The 19,739-nt window shown below is 43.1% G+C and overlaps 1 protein-coding gene across 3 annotated transcripts; it reads right to left on the bottom strand.

The window, feature by feature from the left end:
• Nucleotides 1–3,397: 3,397 nt before the first annotated feature.
• LOC127333610 (uncharacterized) lies at nucleotides 3,398–11,157 on the bottom strand. Of its 3 annotated transcripts, none has more exons than XM_051360000.2 (13): nucleotides 10,810–11,146; nucleotides 9,842–10,085; nucleotides 9,700–9,741; nucleotides 9,293–9,364; nucleotides 8,827–8,962; nucleotides 8,526–8,683; nucleotides 7,407–7,485; nucleotides 7,049–7,203; nucleotides 6,580–6,741; nucleotides 5,788–5,937; nucleotides 5,004–5,264; nucleotides 4,271–4,540; nucleotides 3,398–3,856 (listed from the first exon to the last, which is right to left on the bottom strand). In XM_051360000.2, the coding sequence occupies exons 1-13, from the start codon at nucleotides 10,962–10,964 to the stop codon at nucleotides 3,620–3,622; spliced, it is 2,121 nt and encodes a 706-aa protein (XP_051215960.1). In that variant the 5' UTR covers nucleotides 10,965–11,146; the 3' UTR covers nucleotides 3,398–3,619. The 3 variants fall into 3 exon arrangements, with proteins under 3 accessions (XP_051215960.1, XP_051215959.1, XP_051215961.1); XM_051359999.2 differs by having other exon boundaries at nucleotides 7,049–7,209; nucleotides 10,810–11,145; XM_051360001.2 differs by lacking the exon at nucleotides 3,398–3,856 and having other exon boundaries at nucleotides 4,330–4,547; nucleotides 7,049–7,209; nucleotides 10,810–11,157.
• Nucleotides 11,158–19,739: the final 8,582 nt, after the last annotated feature.

The following is a 19,739-nucleotide window of genomic DNA, read 5'->3' as shown; positions in this document are numbered from 1 at the left end:
TACTACCGCCCCCGGTAGTACCGGCCAACTTCCGGGTGAAGTAGGGCGCCCCCGGGAAGCTCACAGTATACTTTCTGCGTGCAAAAACAGCATTTCCGGAACTTGGGCGGAACTTGACCGGTACTACCGCCCCACCGGTAGTACCGGCCCCGAAGACCGGAACTTCCGCCCCCGTGAAATGTCCAAATAGTCAGGTATGAAAACTTCAAGAACTTTTGCATTCGGATTCCGATTTCGATGATCTTGGGCTCGTTGAAATCACAACAACTAGGTCTACAACAATATGCATAGAAACATCATAGTCCATCAAGGTAAGATAGAAACAAATAAATAAAGATTTTACCTATCTATAAAATACAGACCGGTAAAACCACCAATATCAAAAACACAATAGAGAATGCATATGAAATCCGTTTTCAATGAACTAGAGCTTGTCATGGAGATTAACACAAGCCCTAAATCCTCTCATGGATAAGAACCAAATAAGAACCAAGGAAGATGATGCCAATGATGCAAAGGTTTGAGCTCTCTCCGAACGATACGATGAAGTTACTCACTTGAGATCGAGCCCCTCTTGATAGTACGGCTATCTATCCTATAACCCGGTCTCACAACTAACACCATGAGACCGGTAAGAAACAAACCCTGTCAAGATCCTACCTTTGCCTTGCGCATATTCCACTTGAGGTTGATGATGACGATCTTGTCCACCTCAAGATGGAACACCTTTCTTGATTACACTAGCTTGTTGAAGACTTGCAAATTTCTCCCCCATACTCCTATGGGAGAGCCTATTCTTTGGGCATGTCTTCACATATCCATGATCACCATATGGATGGCAAGTTTCAAGCATATGATCTCTTCGTGTTAGCTCATCTTAAACTTGCACTTTATTTCTTCATTCTTCATCACGTTGATGTCTTGAAGTTAAACTTGAGGGCTCACTTCATCTTTATCTTCAAGACATACTTAACACTTGATATCCTTCATCAATTTCTTCTTATTGCAATCTTGAAGCCAACATATGCTTCAAGCATTGCCTATGGACCACTCCTACAAAATATGACTCAATGCAAACATTAGTCCATAGGGATTGTCGTCAATTACCAAAACCACACGTGGGAGCTCCATGCACTTTCAGTATGGTAAGTAGAATCTCCTCTACTTTTTGGTCTGCTTGTTCGTGCTCGCGCCGCTTCTGTCGACGACCAGGTTAGGGTTCATGGAATCATGATCCGGGACACGTAAGTCGATGAACTCGCATGTTAGGTGATTAGGAAGCGTATTGGCCGATTGGGATGTGTTAGGCTTCGATTTTGAGGTTGTCATGTTTCGGTTTCCGCTAGTTTTAATCAGAAAAGGGCACATTTTTCTAGATGATTGAGTGACCTTTTTGACTGTCAAAGCATCAGAGCAAATATTGGTGTCGTGCTTTATGCGTTAGTGAAGAAATTGCGCACTATTTGTACACTTTACCACATAATTAAATAGACGCAAGTTGGCTAGAAAAAATATGGCTAATTGTTAACTGACGAGGTTGGCACTGTCTGTTAACGGAATTTGCAAGCCTGCATGAAAATTTTGATTTATGTTGGACAAATGCTAATTGGTTTTCATTTTGTGCAATGTAGATGATCCTGATAAATTCACTGTTTCGTTGGAGCACAATGGGTTTTTTTGTGGCTTGCGTGAGAACTTGTGCTATGTTAGTGGCACTGCAAATTATTTCGACAATTGCAGCATGGATACTTTTTCTAGGCTTTGGATAGAGGATTTCATCCGTCAGCTAGGGTATGAGATAACTATTTGCACGAGGGATTGGTTTGAATTGAGAGTGATGGAGACATTGTAGCCATGACATCCTCACTTCAAGGGCAGGAACCAAAGTTGATTTATCTGCTTGTTGATCACACTAACTTCCTCCCGTCACTCAGGTCTGATGCTATAGTTCAGAACCAGGCACCACTGACACCTGTTATGAGCCCAAAAAAATTGGTGAAGAGAAGGAGATACAGAAGAAGCTAGCACATCTTCTAGTGTCACCAATGTGCAAGGTGTTGATGATGAGCAAGGTGATGATGATGATGAAACAGTGAGTTCTACGATTTAGATTATGATGCAGAGGATGGTGATGATGAAAATTGTGTGCACAATCGAGGGGAAACTCACCTCCCCGGAGGTTGTGCTTCCGCCATCCTAGTAGACCACGGCAGTCTCCTCCTACCTCTGGCCGTCGTAAGTGCTGTCGAGCCTGCTGTCCATACCGTAGCTGCCACTCCTCATGCCTTCGCCACTTGTCGCGTCGCCACCGGAGCTAGGGATTTTGGCCGATCGATTTGGGAATTAGGGGTTCCCCTCTAGTCACCTGGCGGAATGTTTTCTGCAAAACTCGCAGCAGCTCGTCCCGCGTGATTTTCCAGCGTGGAATTGTCAAATGTCATTTTCTGGTCAATTTGTACTAAACTGCACCTGAAATGCAAGTTCATGTGCCTCGGTAACACAATTTGCAAGTTTTTGTACTAAACTGCACCCGAACGACAAGTTTATGTACCACGGGTTCAATTACCTCCCGTAAAGCCATGATGTCTTAGGCTGGTCATAGTGGTAGTATCATAGGTAGTATCATGCATTTTGGGCCCACAAAAATAATGATATGGCATCTAATTAAGGAGGAGAGATAGGATTAGAGTAACATAGCGGGATATTATATCATAGCGCATGTTACGAGAAAAGTAAATGAAAAATCTTGTACGTAGATTTACATTGAGATTCTACAAAACAATAAATTTGGAAGCTTATGATACTACTCTATAATATCATCCACTATAGAGATAGTATCATAGACAAATATCATATGCATAATACTAATATATGATACTATGCACTATGACTAGTCTTAGGCCAGTAAAGCCGAAAAAGACATAAGCTGCTGGCCCCTTATCTGCAGTAGCGCTCTACTGATCCCGATCCGCGATCCCGGTCCGCCCTAGAGGCATAGATTTAGCACTCGCTAGCAACCGACTTCCTAATGCCTCCTAATCCACTATAACAAGGCGTAGCTTGCTGCCTCGATGGTTGAATACAAGCAATCGTTCATGCGTTCTCTCATGCATCCTTTACTTATGCCACTCATCCGCTCATTTTGCTGCACTTTATAGGGATGGCGCATGAGCATGTGCGACTGTGATCGTCTTTACAGCTCAACTCAGTGAAGCACATAAATATGCGAGTTGCCCAACGCACTGGAGCACATAAATATGTGACTTAATACACAGCGCAAACAATGGGCACTACAGAAAGCAAACAAGGCACGTGGATAGCAATATTGGCCCCACCTCTCGTATACCACGACAGCGTACCGTCATTCGGAGCATACCTCCATCTGATTATATATATATTTGTGAACGTGAAGTTAAACTGTTCCTTGCAACATTTCTCAACATATTTTTGTCAACGTGACCATTTTTGCCACGTACAGTAGTCCAGAGGAGAACACTGAAATGGAGCAATAAACATCCATAGCAAAACGGGTTGCAGCATTTCTAGCGAATTCTAAATTAGCTTCTGGAGACTAAATTCCTATCACTATCAGACTGCACATTTGCATTCTTTGTTTTACCTATCTCGATTGCTTGTCCAGGTAGTTCAGGTATCTGGACATACAAATCCAGCACGTTTCTGGAACCTTATAACAGGAATGGTTCGCCAAGGCTAGGAATACATCAAGAATGAATCTTTGTGACTCAGGTCTCAGGACAGAACGGATTAGCATCGAACTCCATGCATTTGGGGCCAAACTGGTTGCTTGACGAAAAGATTGAACACCATTTATCAACCTTCTGATCATTTTACTTCTCTACAGGTTCAAAGGAAGAAACCTTCAGTATATACACGATTGGGGATAGTATACAAGTATTTAACACACTGAAGATATGCAATGCCACTAAAGAGTAGCTCATGCAGCTCAGAGGATCATCCTCTCTTTTGTTCTCTCTGAGCAAAGAGACCTGCTTTTTTCAGCGGTTCAGCAAACAGGCACTGCATGACTCCAAAGGATGCAATGCTGATGCAGCAGTGAATAGTGGAGCACAAATTTATGAAACAAGCAGGCAGTAAAGTAAGCTTCATGCGAATCTAAAATGACTGTTCTCAGCAAGGAGGATTGCCAGATATATACAATTAGGCAAGCCAGAACGAAAATTAGCCTTATATGTACAGTACTTCCTAATGTAGCTTCGGAAATTATAAATCATGAAAAACAATGACTAACCTCTGGATGTTGCTCCCCTGTAGTTTCCTCTTCATCAAATATAAACGGAAATGTTGCTTCTTGCAAGAACGCATCAGAAGCCTTCACGATGTCCTGGATTAGGAAGACACGAACCCTCCAGCCTCTCCTCGATAAAATGAAATGAAAAAGGTCTTCTGTGGCTGCAACAACAGAATGCATATCAAACGATCTCCACTCAGAACTGCTGGCAGTATTTTCGTCTCCCTGTTTGTTTGAAGATTCTGACGCCTGTTGAGATATAGCTGCAATCTGCATACTAGAGGGAATTAGTGATGGGACGTAGTAAAAGAAAAGCTAGATAGCACAAGAATATCAACTAGACGGCTGTCAAATTAATTCTTGCTGATGCAAAAAATCAACACTATACTATATATTTCTTTTAGTCCCATGTGAGCTGATGTATGATATCTGACGCTAAAAACAGCAAAATCTATTGTAAGGCCGGACGAATTTGTATCTTTTTGGGTCTTACAATAATATCTACTATTAGAATTTTCAAGTGAAAATGTGTTAAAAGGACTACCACAAATTTTAATTCATGCTCATGAAGATGAAATGGCAAAAAGAACTTAGAATTATAACCATGAAGCTGCTGCCATCGCAGATATCACAATAATTCTACTGTACCTTATAACGATCAAGGGTGCATTGCAGCCAACTCCAACAAGACAAGAAACAGGAAGTAAAAGCAAATAAACTAACAATTGCATACCAGGCGCTCCAGTCGATTCCATCTGATGGATCCATCATCACATATCAGAAGCTCCCTTAGTATTTTCCTCATATCGGGACTGGGGTCTGCAAGGAGCCTCCCAATGACAAATGGATATGCACTCTCAATAACTTTGAAATCAGGATCCAGTGCTTTTGCCGTCCCTTCTAAAGAACCCAGCGCTCTTATCACCAGTGCATAATCAGGAGGCAGGGAAAAATTGAAATCATACATGACATCATACAGATGGCTCATTACCCCCTTGTAAGAGAAGAAAGAGTTAGAATGCACCAAGCCATCCAGATTAGGAAACTAAAAACAGAAACAGCATATGAAGGCAGCAACCATACACAGCATAGAATGTCATAGAGACCACAGTCACCCAACAGTGTGTATGTTAGAACCAGAAACACAGCTAATTACTTACAGAATGTCCAAACCTCCTCAGCAATTGTGCGGAGGGAAGGAAATGGCATTGCTCAATTAAATCTTTGATATCATGTCAAGTATATGTTTCAATGTGCATCTGAAAATTGTCGCTCCAGACATATAGCTTGATTGTGGCTATTACTAAAGCATGCACTTCTACGTGCCAGATTGTTTACTGAAGTTCCACAATATTGTTGCATATTTGACCTGTTTGTTAAGAATAATTAAGGGCTATATTACATCTACACTTTTAACCCTGAACTATGATTAAGATGCCTGCATCCATTTATTTTGATGTTGCATCATACAATATAAATTCTCATTAACTATGATAGAATGAAGAACATTAACTAACCTGGAAATCATTTGATTGCCTCCTTCCATCATCAAAGGCAACCCTCAACGCGCTTGCAACTGCATGTAGGTCTGTTCCCTCGGGGACGAATCCCAGGGAATGGAAGTCGTTCGCCAAGCCCAAGGAGTCACGATTAACATAGTGCACAAGCTGAAACAAGTGAGCTCAGTTCCTCTAAATCCTACTACGTATTTGAAGAAAGCAGTACCGATGAAATCAACAAAGGGCGTATCAACCAGGAATAAAATATGTGCGCCATTTTCCTCAAACCACTAATAACTTGCTTACATGGTAGCACATATGTCCTAAAACATGCTCAGACCATTTATATTCTTAATCCAGAAATCAAGTAGCTGAATTCTTTCACATGCATAAGTACAGGTATATTGCTTCTCGCCTCTACATTTGCTGTGGCAGATACGGAATTACTTTCTCTTTGCTGAATTACAATCCATGCAAATTTCATACCTATACTAGGTTGTGTTAACTATGAAACATTATGCCTCAGTAAACTATCTCTTAGCAACGCTCCACATCTGTTTTTCTACTAGACGTGATCTAGCATAGAAGGAACATATAGGAAACTCTTCCCCAACCACCGAAGACAGTAAAATGAAAGCCTAAACCCAATAGATTTGAAATATAGCATATAACAGGATGGCCACGTATCATGTAAGAATCAAAATATATCTGGTTTTACCATTAATCACTCTTTGTAAGGATGCTCCAAACGGATGTAACAAGCGACAAGCAACAAGCATAGCCGCAAGTAACAAGATCAAGGAAGCTTACCATTTGTATGAGTCCTACTCGATAGTGTCTTGGAATATCACCCATCATACCAAAGTCAAAATATGCCAGAGATCCGTCTGCAGTAGCCACCAGATTACCTGGATGGGGGTCTGCATGGAAAAACCCATCTTCCAGAAGTTGTCTCAGCGAGCAATAGAGCCCCTGTCAAGTTCGTACAAAATATCAGCAGACAAAACAAGACAATGGCCTTCCAATGAAACCAACAAGACAGCTTTCAAACATAACAAATAAGTGAGGATGCTGAAAACGGTGAAGCACGCATTACGAAATAATCCAGATTCCAGCAGCTAATCTAGCATAGTGTACAAAACAATTCAACATTATTTACAAACTTATGCAGAAGTACGTAGACCTAAAGTAGTTCCTAATCCTAAAAGAAAAGGAAACTATTTAAGACAACATCAATCGTACCAATGTTGGTACACAATAAGGAACAATGCAAGCTTACCTCATCAATCATCCTTTTCCTGTTTAGATTGGCTTTGCTGATGCGCTCAGCATCAGTTAGCTTGATCCCGTCAATCCATTCCAGTGCTAATATAGATTTACGTGTATAATTCCAATAGACCTTTGGAACCTTGATACTTGTCCTGCCTTCACCACCTGAACCTAACAAGAAACTACGATCATGGCCTTACAGAGAGTTGCATATGTCAATTAATACGCATTGACTTCACAGCTGAAAAGATTATCGATGTTAAGAATCTGAGCATTTAGAAGACATTTTGAAAGCCCAGGCCGAGGATATGTATTTAGAAGACATTTTGACAATCGCTGATTGAATAAATGAAGATTTCAAAACTCACCATGAGAATAAAGGATCGCAAATCTTTCAGCATTTTTTGCTTCTAAAACATAATCGATCTCATCAAACATGTGCCTAACCTGTTGAAACAAAAGGTACATATGCTGAATTAACTATAATGCACCACATATCAAAGTCTAAGATCTTGGTCAGTGAAGCGTGCTAGAGGTCATCCACCCCAACTGGGTTCGAACTCCGAATGGCTAATTCCTCTCTAAAAGGAATCGCAAGAGCGCCTGGCCAAAGGATTTGGGGCAAAAAGTAAACCTATATTTTTATAGCAGAGCACATCAACTTCAATCAGATCATCGTATTCTGTTCTATACAAATATGTTCAAATTTCTTGGTGAACATATAATGTCCTTAACAGGATTTTGGGGAAACATATTGTAGAATTGCATGCACCAGCTAGTCCACCCAAAAAGCTTGAGGCATGGTGAAGGTGGGCAATAAACTTATACTTCAACACTCCCTCTCATGTGTAGTTCCCTCAGATCTAAACTTGGACCCAAAGTGGGATGCACTTTTTTTATTTGAAATTTTGAACTGACACAGCCAGATCATGAACTCAAGACCTCTTGGCTCTGATAACATATTGAAAGGCATGCATCAGCCAGTCACCCCAAAGCTCGAGCTGATGGAGAACGGGAGAAATTGAACAATGCACTTATACTTCAACACATATACGAATAATTATGCGTGTATGAAATTTAAAAGGCAATACATAAAGTATCAGATCAAACAAGTAACCCAGTGTTGTAAGTTTTCACTTACCGAGGACCATAACAAGTTGCCAAAATACCCAAGGCCATCATGCATGTTTAAGGCATTTATTAACATAGTACAATCCTAAGAGTACTACGGTTCTAACATGATATACAGATAATCCAAACAAAACCTACCATACTGACAAAATAGCCTATGTGAATTTACACCAAAGTGGCCAGGATCCAAAGCTACGCAAGTATACGTATTACATATGCCAAACACTATATTCACTATGGATTAAGGGAGTATGGGGGAAACCAGCTTGGACCAAAATTAAAATACTCAGTGGACAATTCAGAAAATATAAGGGCAAAAGGGTCAAGATCAGAGTGAGAAAGATGTGAAAACTCACAATTTCATTAACAGCTACCAGTAAATCTTTGCGGGCCTTAGCAAATCGTTTTAGCTGTCCTCCAATCATATTGAAAAGGAGTGCATCTAAAGTCAGCAAGGGCGCCATTCCAGGCCTCTGAACTTTGACTGCGACAAGCTCTCCAGAGTGTAGATGAGCTGCATGACTTGAAATATCAAAGGGATGCATTTCAATTTGGAGAACTCATGTCTGAAATATATACTGAAGGAAGCAAAATAAAATCATTGAAGAACCAGGGTGATACAAGAAAATAGCAAAAGCCTTATCAGGTACAACTAACCTTTGTATACTTGCCCCAGTGATGCTGCCGCAACTGGCTCTGGGCTGATATCGGCGAATAAATCAGAAATTCGAGAGCCCAGTTCAGACTCAATAGTCCTGACTGCTATACGAGTTGGAAATGGTGGTATTTGATCCTAATGAGATGGTTGTCAGTAAACAGAGTGAAATAAAATCAATTATTAAAAGATAAAAGCTACTGTCCTCAGCTTCGATATTTCGAATTTAGTGCTGTTAATTACAGAAAATTTCATTTCCCCATCAAGATTGATCTACTGCTATTTTAGGATCTCAACTTTTCAGTGGCCATATATTATTCCTCAATTCCAGGACCCCATATCTATCTCTAATCCAAGGTCTCAGCATTCCAGTGCAAAGAAACTAAAGCTTGGCATAAATAGGTATATTCCTACAACAGTGTTGGTTGACAGTCAGGTGAAACTATGGAATACACAATGACACGCTACCTGAAGCTTCGAGAGCTCTTGACAATATGCGCTGGGCAATATATCAGGTCGCGTGCTCAATGCCTGTCCAAGCTGCATGGTGTGAAAGGTTAAGACAAAGGATAAGATTATAAACTCTCAACAGTAACTAGGGGAAAGGATAACATCTTAGACAGTACAATAAACCAACCAAGACCATATGTTGGACATTAAGATGCAATCCACATGTCCACCACTATAGCAAATCCATATAAACAGTTTAAAGGTTGAGTGACTAACATTATGCTAATCGCAGAGGTTCTGATACTCACAATAAAACATTGACAATACGGAAAAGGTAAGCAACAATAATATAACATAAAAATTTATGCCGCATCGTAGCGATCTCCCATTGCTTATCATTTTCTGCAGACATTGTTCTGGCCTACCTTGATGTAAAATGGCCCCAAGCGTATCAAAGTCTCTCGGAACTGAAACAAGGAAAATGGCAACCGCAAACATTACACTCAGTTACTCTGCCAATAGAACAAGCAGGTAGGGAAAGGAAAGAAAGTGGGGCAAGAACAATACCTTCTCAGCTCGTTTATGCATGTCACTGAGCAGTAAATGCCAGACAGTAAGCTTCACGACATGAAAAGAAATGGTTGCTGCCCTGTACAGCGCAAGGAATGGACCAAAGCCACGGTCTGCAAAGAGTGTACGGGAACTTGAACCCAAGATTCTTCCGAACTGGGTTTCCAGCGACTCCTTTCTGATCTTTGCGTATTCTGATGATGGCCTCCCACCATGCACACTTGTGAACGCACTTGAATAGCTACAAAACAGGACACGGCAGCCCTAAGAATCATGTGTCTAGACAATAGTGCTTGAACTGATTAACCTGAGGTTGGAGTAGCGTGGATTTTTTCCTCCACTTATCGAATGGAATAAACAAGATAATGTTGCATTACCCAGATTGATTAATTGGGATTTAGAATTTCAAGTGCGGTTACGAAATGTTGGGGAGAACCATGTTTATTGGAGGAGTGATGATGAAGCTGTATACATTCATCTTTGAGATCCGTTTGAAATCCTTGCACAGCATTCAGTTCCAAAAAATGATGTACATTATTGAAAATATAGATAACTGAATGATTTACACGGTAGAACTGGTACAGCTCTGCAGTTCCGTATCATCTATGGACGCAAAACGCTAGAACTGACAAAGGGAGTTATTGATTTATATCGGTTGTCGAAATTGGGCAGTGCTGAATAAGGAAGAGACCTATTCAAGTGCATTGCAGGACTAGTTGACAGTGGAATAAGTAGACAATAAGCCTATTCAATTGCCCTCTTCCTTCATCTATGTCTACCTACATTATTTGACACATGCCGGGCATCCATCCAAAAATATAAATACTACAGTAGACCTGAATTATTTGCTCAATGCCTAGGTACATTATTACGCATAATACTGTATTTATTTGAGATTAGTACGGCAGGGAGTCCTGCGGGGTTTGGAAAATTCCAAATGGACCTGAATTTGATGTTACTATTACCTCCTGACAGGTGAGGCGGCGGAGAAGGGCCGCGGCGAGGGATCAGCGTTGGCGCCGTAGGGCTGGAGGGAGCGGAGGAGGAGGAGGCGGTGGCGGTGGCGGGCGAGGTCGGCGCCGCGGGAGAGGAGGAGGAGGCGCGAGGTGGGGCCCGCCATGGCCGTGATCTCATCGGCTACGCATGCAGCTCCGCCTTCCCCCGAGCAGAGGTGAGAGAGGAGAGCGGAGGGGAGCGTTGCTTGGGAAGGAGGGAGGAGGCGGCGCCACGTGACCGGACACGGACAGGGGCGACGTGGCGCTTTGCTTCTTCCTTGCTCGGTGCCGCGTGCCGGTGCCACGGTGCCGGTGCTGGGCCGCTGACCTCTTGCCAAGCTACAGCACCGGCCCCAGTCTCAAAGACAGGCCGGAGCCCTAGCAAATCTTATCTTTGGCAAACTCTATTTAACGCCTTAAGCATCGGTTGTCGCCGCGGCACCCGTGAGAGGAGAGTAGTGGGCCAAGCCCGGTTAGTGTCCACCTGTGGCGTTAGCGGATGCGGAGTTAGTTGAACATATGTTGCTTAGGGTTCAAGGTGTGGGCTCGTCGGCTTTGGAGGGGGACTTTAGATGGAGGCCAAGGGTGGCGGCAGGCAGACAGTGGGATTAGGATAAAAGACGGCGGGGCAACGAGGCACCGGGAGCGGCGCCTGTCGTGGGTGGCGACAACAGCAAGGGGTTCAACCAACGGTAGCGGGCAGGAGGATCATGGCAAGTAGTTAGCCAATGTGGTAAGCATGTTGAATTGCACTGAAGGTGACAATGGCGAGGCGTGAAAGATGGGCATCAACCCCAGTTGTTTCACTTTAGGCGCCAGTGCCCTACTCTTTACTATTATTAAGGTGAAATCTATGAATGTCTGGTGGTGTCACAATTCACCGTAATTACAACAAATGCCACCCCCTCTTCATATTCGCTGCCTCCATGCGCATCATATCTGATTGGTTCCGTCTAATTAGTTGGTTCTGTACATATAAACTTGAGCTACAACTTTTGTGGTTAGAGGTTCGGTCTTCTGTTAGTTAGCACGATGAGGCTTCCCATTACTTTCGTTGGCATGCGCCCACATGTAGGTGGCGTTCATCCGATGCTTCCGCAAATTTTATCTCACGTTCCTGTCTTCCGCAAACAGGGATTGTGCGTCGAATCGCAGGGTGTCCCGGCGCCGGAGGGCGGGATGGCTGGAAGCCAGAACCCGTGCGCTAGAGCGCAGGGTGGCTTGGCGCCGGAGAAAAGGGCAGCCATGTGAGAGCAACGGCTGGCCGAGAACGGGAGGTGTGGGAGAGCATGCAGTGAGGCGTGTCTACGGGGCGGCATGAGCGAGCACGTGGCGGTGTTAGCGGAAGAAGGTGAAATTGCGGAAAGTGGATGAGGGGAGTGAGTTGTGACAAATAGTCTGACTTTTCTTCAAAAAATAATCTTAGCACAAATGAATTTCACCTAGGAAGAGTGCAACTCTATAAACTGCTCTACCTCCGAGACTGTAAATAGACATCTCTTTATTTTAATTCTACAATGAATAGTCATTATTCTATTTCATGGGAGGGACGGGGATAGATATTGTAGATGCTTTGAAAGAACCCATCGACGCAGGATTAGATAGGCATGTTGGTACAGGCGTGTGTCAGGGCTTGCAACGGCGCCAGAAAGTAGCTTCTTGTGACGGTAAAGCACACGTCCGTTGGGAACCCCAAGAGGAAAGTATGATACGTACAGCAGCGAGTTTTCCCTCAGTAAGAAACCAAGGTTATCGAACCAGTAGGAGATGAAGGCCACGTGAAGGTTGTTGGTGAAGGAGTGTAGTGCGGCGCAACACCAGGGATTCCGGTGCCAACGTGGAACCTGCACAACACAATCAAGATACTTTGCCCCAACTTAACAGTGAGGTTGTCAATCTCACCGGCTTGCTGAAAACAAAGGATTAAACGTATGGTGTGGAGAATGATGTTTGCTTGCAAAGAACAACAGAGAACAATGATTGCAGTATGTTGTATTTCAGATGTAAAAGAATGGACCGGGGTCCACAGTTCACTAGTGGTGTCTCTCCAATAAGATAAATAACATGTTGGGTGAACAAATTACAGCTGGGCAATTGACAAATAGAGAGGGCATAACAATGCACATACATATCATGATGACTACTATGAGATTTACTTAGGGCATTACGACAAAGAACATAGATCGCTATCCAGCATGCATCTATGCCTAAAAAGTCCACCTTTGGGTTAGCATCCGCACCCCTTCCAGTATTAAGTTGCAAACAACAGACAATTGCATTAAGTAATATGCGTCATGTAAACAATACAAATATCCTTAGACAAAGCATTGATGTTTTATCCCTAGTGGCAACAGCACATCCACAACCTTAGAACTTTCTGTCACTGTCCCAGATTCAATGGAGGCATGAACCCACTATCTAGCATAAATACCCCCTCTTGGAGTTACAAGTATCAACTTGGCCAGAGCCTCTACTAGCAACAAAGAGCATGCAAGATCATAAACAACACATATATGATAGATCGATAATCAACTTGACATAGTATTCCATATTCATCGGATCCCAACAAACACAACATGTAGCATTACAATAAGATGATCTTGATCATGATAGGCAGCTCACAAGATCTAAACATGATGGCACAATAGGAGAAGACAACCATCTAGCTACTGCTATGGACCCATAGTCCAAGGATGAACTACTCACGCATTAGTCCGGAGGCGGGCATGGTGATGTAGAGCCCTCCGGTGATGATTCCCCTCTCCGGCAGGGTGCCGGAGGAGATCTTCAGAATCCCCCGAGATGGGATTGACGGCGGCGGCGTCTCAGTAACTTTTCTCGTATTTTGGCTCTCAGTACTAGGGTTTTCCGATACGAAGGAATATATAGGCGAAGAGGCAGCGTCGGGGGAGCCAGGGGTTGGGCTCCCCACACCTGGGCACGCTAGGGGGTAGGGCCGCGCCGCCCTATGGGGTGGCCCCCCTGCTGGCCGCCTCCGACTCTTCTTCGATGTTCTGGAATCCTCCGTGGAAAATAGGGCCGTGGGCTTTTGTTTCGTCCAATTCAGAGAATATTTCCTGTGTAGGATTTCTGAAACCAAAAACAGCAGAAAACAGGAACTGGCGCTTTGGCATCTTGTTAATAGGTTAGTAACAGAAAATGCATAAAAATGATATAAAGTATGAATAAAACATGTAGGTATTGTCATAAAACTAGCATGGAACATAAGAAATTATAGATACGTTTGAGACGTAACAGTTGGTTGAAGAAACAAATAGCTCATCAAGTTTTCCACAATAAACCGAGGTGATTATATTTTTTGAACCCATGTATATAGATTTTTTTTCGAAAAGGACCTTGGCATTAAGAGAAACATCGAATGGTACAAAGCACCTCAACAAAAGAAAAATTACAACGAAATTTTTGAGATGTCCTTTGTCTTCAACCTGCAGACCGTATCAACAGCGCGTCGCCGCTGCCGTTCGTCCCTGAGTCGGTGTGGTGACACTGCATACCACTGCATGTTGTAGTATGTCAGTCGTCGACATAATATGTGTGAAGTACCAATCCACAAATATTACATCCCTTGGAGTAATACAACAGAAACATAGCTGATCTTTATTTTACTCACTTAAGATTACAAGCCATATATGTACATCACATTGGAGCTCCTCATGGATCCATAGAGGATAACTCAAAGGTTCTAGGTGAACCCTACTTAACTTATACAATATAGGTCTAAGCATGCTTAATACCATTTCCACTCGAGCAGCTAAATACTATAGAGTTCATGCTGCTCGACTACTACTACTACTCGTTTACTCAAGCGTTGTCTTCTTTTGGAACCTCCCCAGTTCCGTACATGATAAGGTAATCTACCCCCTCCACTCCTCCAGAGAGGTTTGGTTCTTCATAGCAGATCCCATATGCTCCTTCTGGTCCTTCATTGGCCCCTCCCGGTGATTCTGGCAATCTAAGCATGGGGTTATAAGAGGTATGAGTATGAGCGTACTCAACAAGTTCATTATAGGAAAGAGGTGTTTTATGCACTAGCTACAACATCAGACCAGAAATTCAAATGCCAATGCAGGTTTTTATAAGCATTTCTTCAAAAGGTTGTTTTTATTCCGAAGAGCTATGTTCGTCAGCCTTCACCGGGTGTCTAGAACTTCATGGAGTTCCTTTCCGGCCGCGTTCGCAGTTCCAAAACCCGGAACAGTCAGTGATAGGTCACAATTCGTTACACTCTGCAGATGTGTGTTGCTTTACCCATAAGAGATCTTAACATCGGTGCCAACCGGGCAGCTTTCCCGTCCACACTTGCGTGGTGTGAGGCCCGGTATAAGGTCCTAGCCAATCATTGCATTTCTCCGCGACCCCGCACACCCACACTTTGTTGCAGTTCCGACCTTGGGTCCTCGCCGGTCAGCGTATCCATTGGATACCATCCGACCTCGACTAATATCCCTGTCGGTCAGCATACCCCATTGGGTATCATCCGACCTCGATACCTTTGTCGGTCTTCTGCAACCCAACATAGACTGCATTACCGTGGGGACTTAAAGGTTCCCCACCCCTCCGGTTGTTCTCGCAACATAAAACTGCTATGGTAAGCGCATCCATTGATGTACGAGAGAGAGAAATTCAACTGACTACTCCGTCCCACTCCAGATCTTATGGTTAATACGGGTCTTACGACACAAGAATCACTGGATGACATTTATTGTTAATCCTAGATGGATATAAACCCATTGCAATGCAACCTCCACCATACTCATACCATGGTTCCATTGCCCACCACATAGTCATATTCGTAGTTATGAAAATAGTATTTTTTGCTTTTCATGCAAAGTGATAAGTATAGTACTTTGCAATTAATTTGATAAAAATACTCAAAGTGACATGATCAAGCGATGAACTTGCCTGGTGACGCAAGGTAGTGTTGTTGGATTGTTTGGACTGACCCTGGTCCTCTGTTTCTGAAAGATAGCATCATTGTCCGATAAGGGCAATGGTTAAAGATTCAAATATGCATGCTTTTGATTTTTAGGGTTGTTCCCCCTTCCCGATGCTTAATTATTTAATGTCAGAGGTGGCGAATAAGCACAATTTATAATACTCCTTAAGATTTATTAAATAATTCTTTGTTATTTGTATTGAGGTGTTTTAATCAATTTTCTTTGATTTCCAATTTTTTTAGAATAATTATGAATTGTCATTCTCTCTTTAATTATTTAAAAGCTTAGAATTTATTTATTCAATTTTATTGGTAGTATTTCATCATATTCATTTGTAACATTTATTCAATTTATGATGAGAGTATTTATTTTGAATATCTCTCAAAATTTTAATTGGTCTACATATTTTTATTTATTTTTTTAGAGTTATTTTAGGGTTTTTTTATTTTCAAATTTTAATAAAAACCCCATGGTCAAATGACCATTTTGCCCCTCCCTAGGCCCACTGGTCAGACCGAACGAGCGGTTAGGTTGGACCGGCCCGTTGGGCTCGGCCCAACCGGCTCACTCGCTCGCGTCGCCCTCACCATGACCTAACCCTAATCCCCTCCTCTCTCGCGCGCGACTCTGTGTCACCGGCGTTGTCGCCGACATCTCCCGGCCATCTCCCACGATCCTAGGCGGCGTGATTGGTCGCAATCGAACCGCCTCGCGACGCCACCCATTCATGTCCGCCTCGATCTGGAAGATCGCGTCGCCTTCGCTCGTCCTTGACCACCTACTGCAACTAGGGTTGCGGTATGCGCGATGATTCTTGTCGCGCCGATGCTCCTGTGTGCCGTGGTGGTGCTCAGAGCATGCCGGTGGTGCGCCGGAGTGGTGGTGCTCGGCGTAGCCATGGCTTGGTCTTGGCCTGGCGGTGCCATGACTAGGTGTGTGCCGCTGTGCCGCCATGGACACGCCTACAGCGCCATGCTCCATGTACGCCTCCTGCTCCTCTCATCTCTCTTCTCTTCTTCTTCTCCAGGCTCTAGCCACTGGCCAAGCCTCCCTCTCTGAGGATGTTGGCCATGCTGTGCTGCTCCCTTGTTGTGCCTACTGCTACTGTTGCTGCTCTTTCTCTATTGCTTGGTCTGCTGTTGTGCTGTTGGTTGCTGCTATGCCCTATTGCATGATCTGCTGCTATGTTGTTGATTGCTGCTATGCTCTACATGTCATGAACTGTTGCTACCTTTCCTACTGTGCCACTGGACATGCTATGGTTGATTAATTGCTTGCTTGGCTAGCCCTGGCTATTGATGTTGCTCAAATTATGTATGCCTGCCTCTATACTTGCATCCTTGGCTTACTACTGCTTGCAGTACTTGCATTTGCAAGTGCCAATTAGGTCTGTGTGGTATTGTTGTGAGGCTCCATCTAATCCTAGAGCTTGCTTGCTTGTTTGGTTGCACAAATTCATCTATTCTTGATGATGTGCTTCTGGATACAATTATAAAATTATTTATTCAATTTCTATTGTTACAATTGTTGCTTAGTTGTGGTGTGGTTCAGTAACTCCTATGAGTTACTGATGCTCTAGCTTGCTTTGGCAAGCTCTGGTGATCATATTATCACCATTTGCTTGATAAATGCTCACTGTGATACCTCTATATGCTTACTGATGGATATCCTTGCACTTGTGTAGCATTTCACCATGTACCGGTGGTTGATGATGCTTGGTAAAGCATGTGCATAAGCTTACAATGATCCATTTGATGCTTAGCAAATGTTTCTGTTACCTGTTATTTGATTACTTCATTTATCTATGCAGTTTATCATGTATCAGTGGATAAATGAGATGAACTGATGTGCAGTGATGACTCTTGTGATGTGTGTGCTTGAGCTAGAGGGATGCCAACTGCTGTTGGGGACCCTAGCTCCATTTTGAACCCTTCTGGGTAATGATAAGTGTGTAAGGCTTGCTGTTTGGATGGTTTTGTGTGGTTGAGTTGGCCTTAGCAGCATCTGGCTGCTGTTTTGGTATCTCCTTACTCATGTTGGCTTGCTGTGATGGGATAAGTGCTTGCTGGGTGATCAATTTTGATTGTTTTTGGTAGATTTGCTACAGTAGGTGGATCCAGGGAGACTTGGACAGCACCAGTTTATATCCTCACTTCAGATTTTGCTGATGCATTGCCTGCTGATGAGGATCAGATGCCACCTGATGGGAATCCGCATCCTTTACCAGGAGAGTTGCAGCCTAATAACAACTTGTGGGCCAACCCACAATACCCTGAGATTGGTTGGGATGCAGTACAGGATCTTGGACATGAGCAACAAGGGGGTCATGGTGGTAATTTTGGTCAGCATGGTGGATGGGGTCAGATGGGTCATGGGCAGCAGGGGGGATGGGGTCAGGATGACATGGAGCAGGGGCAGGAGCAAGGTGTGCTACAAGAGATGCATGAGTCCATGGTCATCAACCTATCTGACAGCTCTAGCTCCTCTGTTAACATGATGGAAGTACAGCAACAACATCAGCAGGATGGTATTCAAATGTTGCATAATGTGCTCAACATTGGGATGGCCTGTACCATTATTGGGCCTGCATTGCCTCCTGAGATGATGTGTGCAAAAGCTCTTGACATGGCACTCCCTTCTATATTCAGTAGACTTGTACCTAAGCCAAGGTTTAACACATCATTTATGTTTCTGAAAGAGTTGACTGGGGTAAGCTTGTCAGTGGTTAATTGCTTCAGGGGAGATAAGCAGTTGATGAATTTAGATGAGGCAGCCAGTTCACAAATTGTGATATCCATTGAGGGTACTCAAAGGGGAAATTCTGACTTGCAGCCAGGGACATGTGCTTCAAAGAATAGAGTGAAGAGGAAGAAGTCTGCATCATCTATAGTTCAGCCTACTGAAAGGAGATTCACTAGGAGCGGTCTCAAAACTGATCGGTATAGGCCAGCTCCAATTTTGGCTGTGCAGCCCAAGATTAAGAAGAAGGTTAGAGCCAAGAATTTGTTACTAGAAATGGAGCAAGAGGCAACTCAACAGCATCAGGAGGAAGCTCAAGGCCAGGAGGAGCAGCAGCAAATGACAGCACCACATATCCCTCTAACAGTGATGCAAAGAGTTGGTCAGTCTCTGGGCATTGCAGCAGACAAGTTGAGCAAGGAACAGCTTGAGGCTGTACCTAAGGACAAGAAGGGAGGAGAACCAGCTGATGATTAAGGAAGTCTGGTTATTCAAGTCATGGAAGTATGGCTGCTTTGGGTGTCATGCTTTTGGTAAATTAGGGAGGTATTTAGTGGCTTTTGTCAAAGAGACTTGTGGTGTCTATGTCAGTAAGGTGGCTTTTGTTATTATCTGTACTCATATTACTATGGTTGGGTACCTGGTCAGTGCTATGGTTCTTTTGACTGAAGTATTGAAGTTCTGTTCCATGATAATTATGTTTGGCATTATGTGTCAACTTGGTAATATTTCTTATGTGATGCTTAATGAGTACAACTTATAAGAGAAAATGGCGTGTATTTTGTTGGAATGTTCGTGGCATAAATTCTGACAATAGACAAAGGGAAGTGAGGTCAAAAATTGAGGAAAGTGGGTGTGATATTATATGCTTGCAAGAAACTAAATGTGAATCTTTTGATTGGAAACTTATTAGGAAATTTTTCCCAAAGAGATTTGATCATTTTGCTTTTGGGTGCTTCTGGTGGTATTGTTATCCTTTGGAACTCTGCTGTGTTCTCTGGATTGTTGGTACAGTCAGTTAGGTTTGGGGTGCAAGTGAAATTCACATCAGTTCATAATAATGAGTCGTGGAACTTGGTTTGTGTATATGGTCCTTGTCAGGGTCAAGAAAGAGACAACTTTGTGTCCTGGTTATATAATCTGCATATTCCTGCTGAAGATAATTGGATAATTTTGGGTGATTTTAACTTTGTGAGATCACAA

Source organism: Lolium perenne, chromosome 2 (genome assembly GCF_019359855.2).
Source record: "Lolium perenne isolate Kyuss_39 chromosome 2, Kyuss_2.0, whole genome shotgun sequence".
NCBI lineage: Eukaryota > Viridiplantae > Streptophyta > Magnoliopsida > Poales > Poaceae > Lolium > Lolium perenne.
The sequence above is the reverse complement of the archived record's forward strand: the minus strand, read 5'-3'. Positions and strand labels throughout refer to the sequence as shown.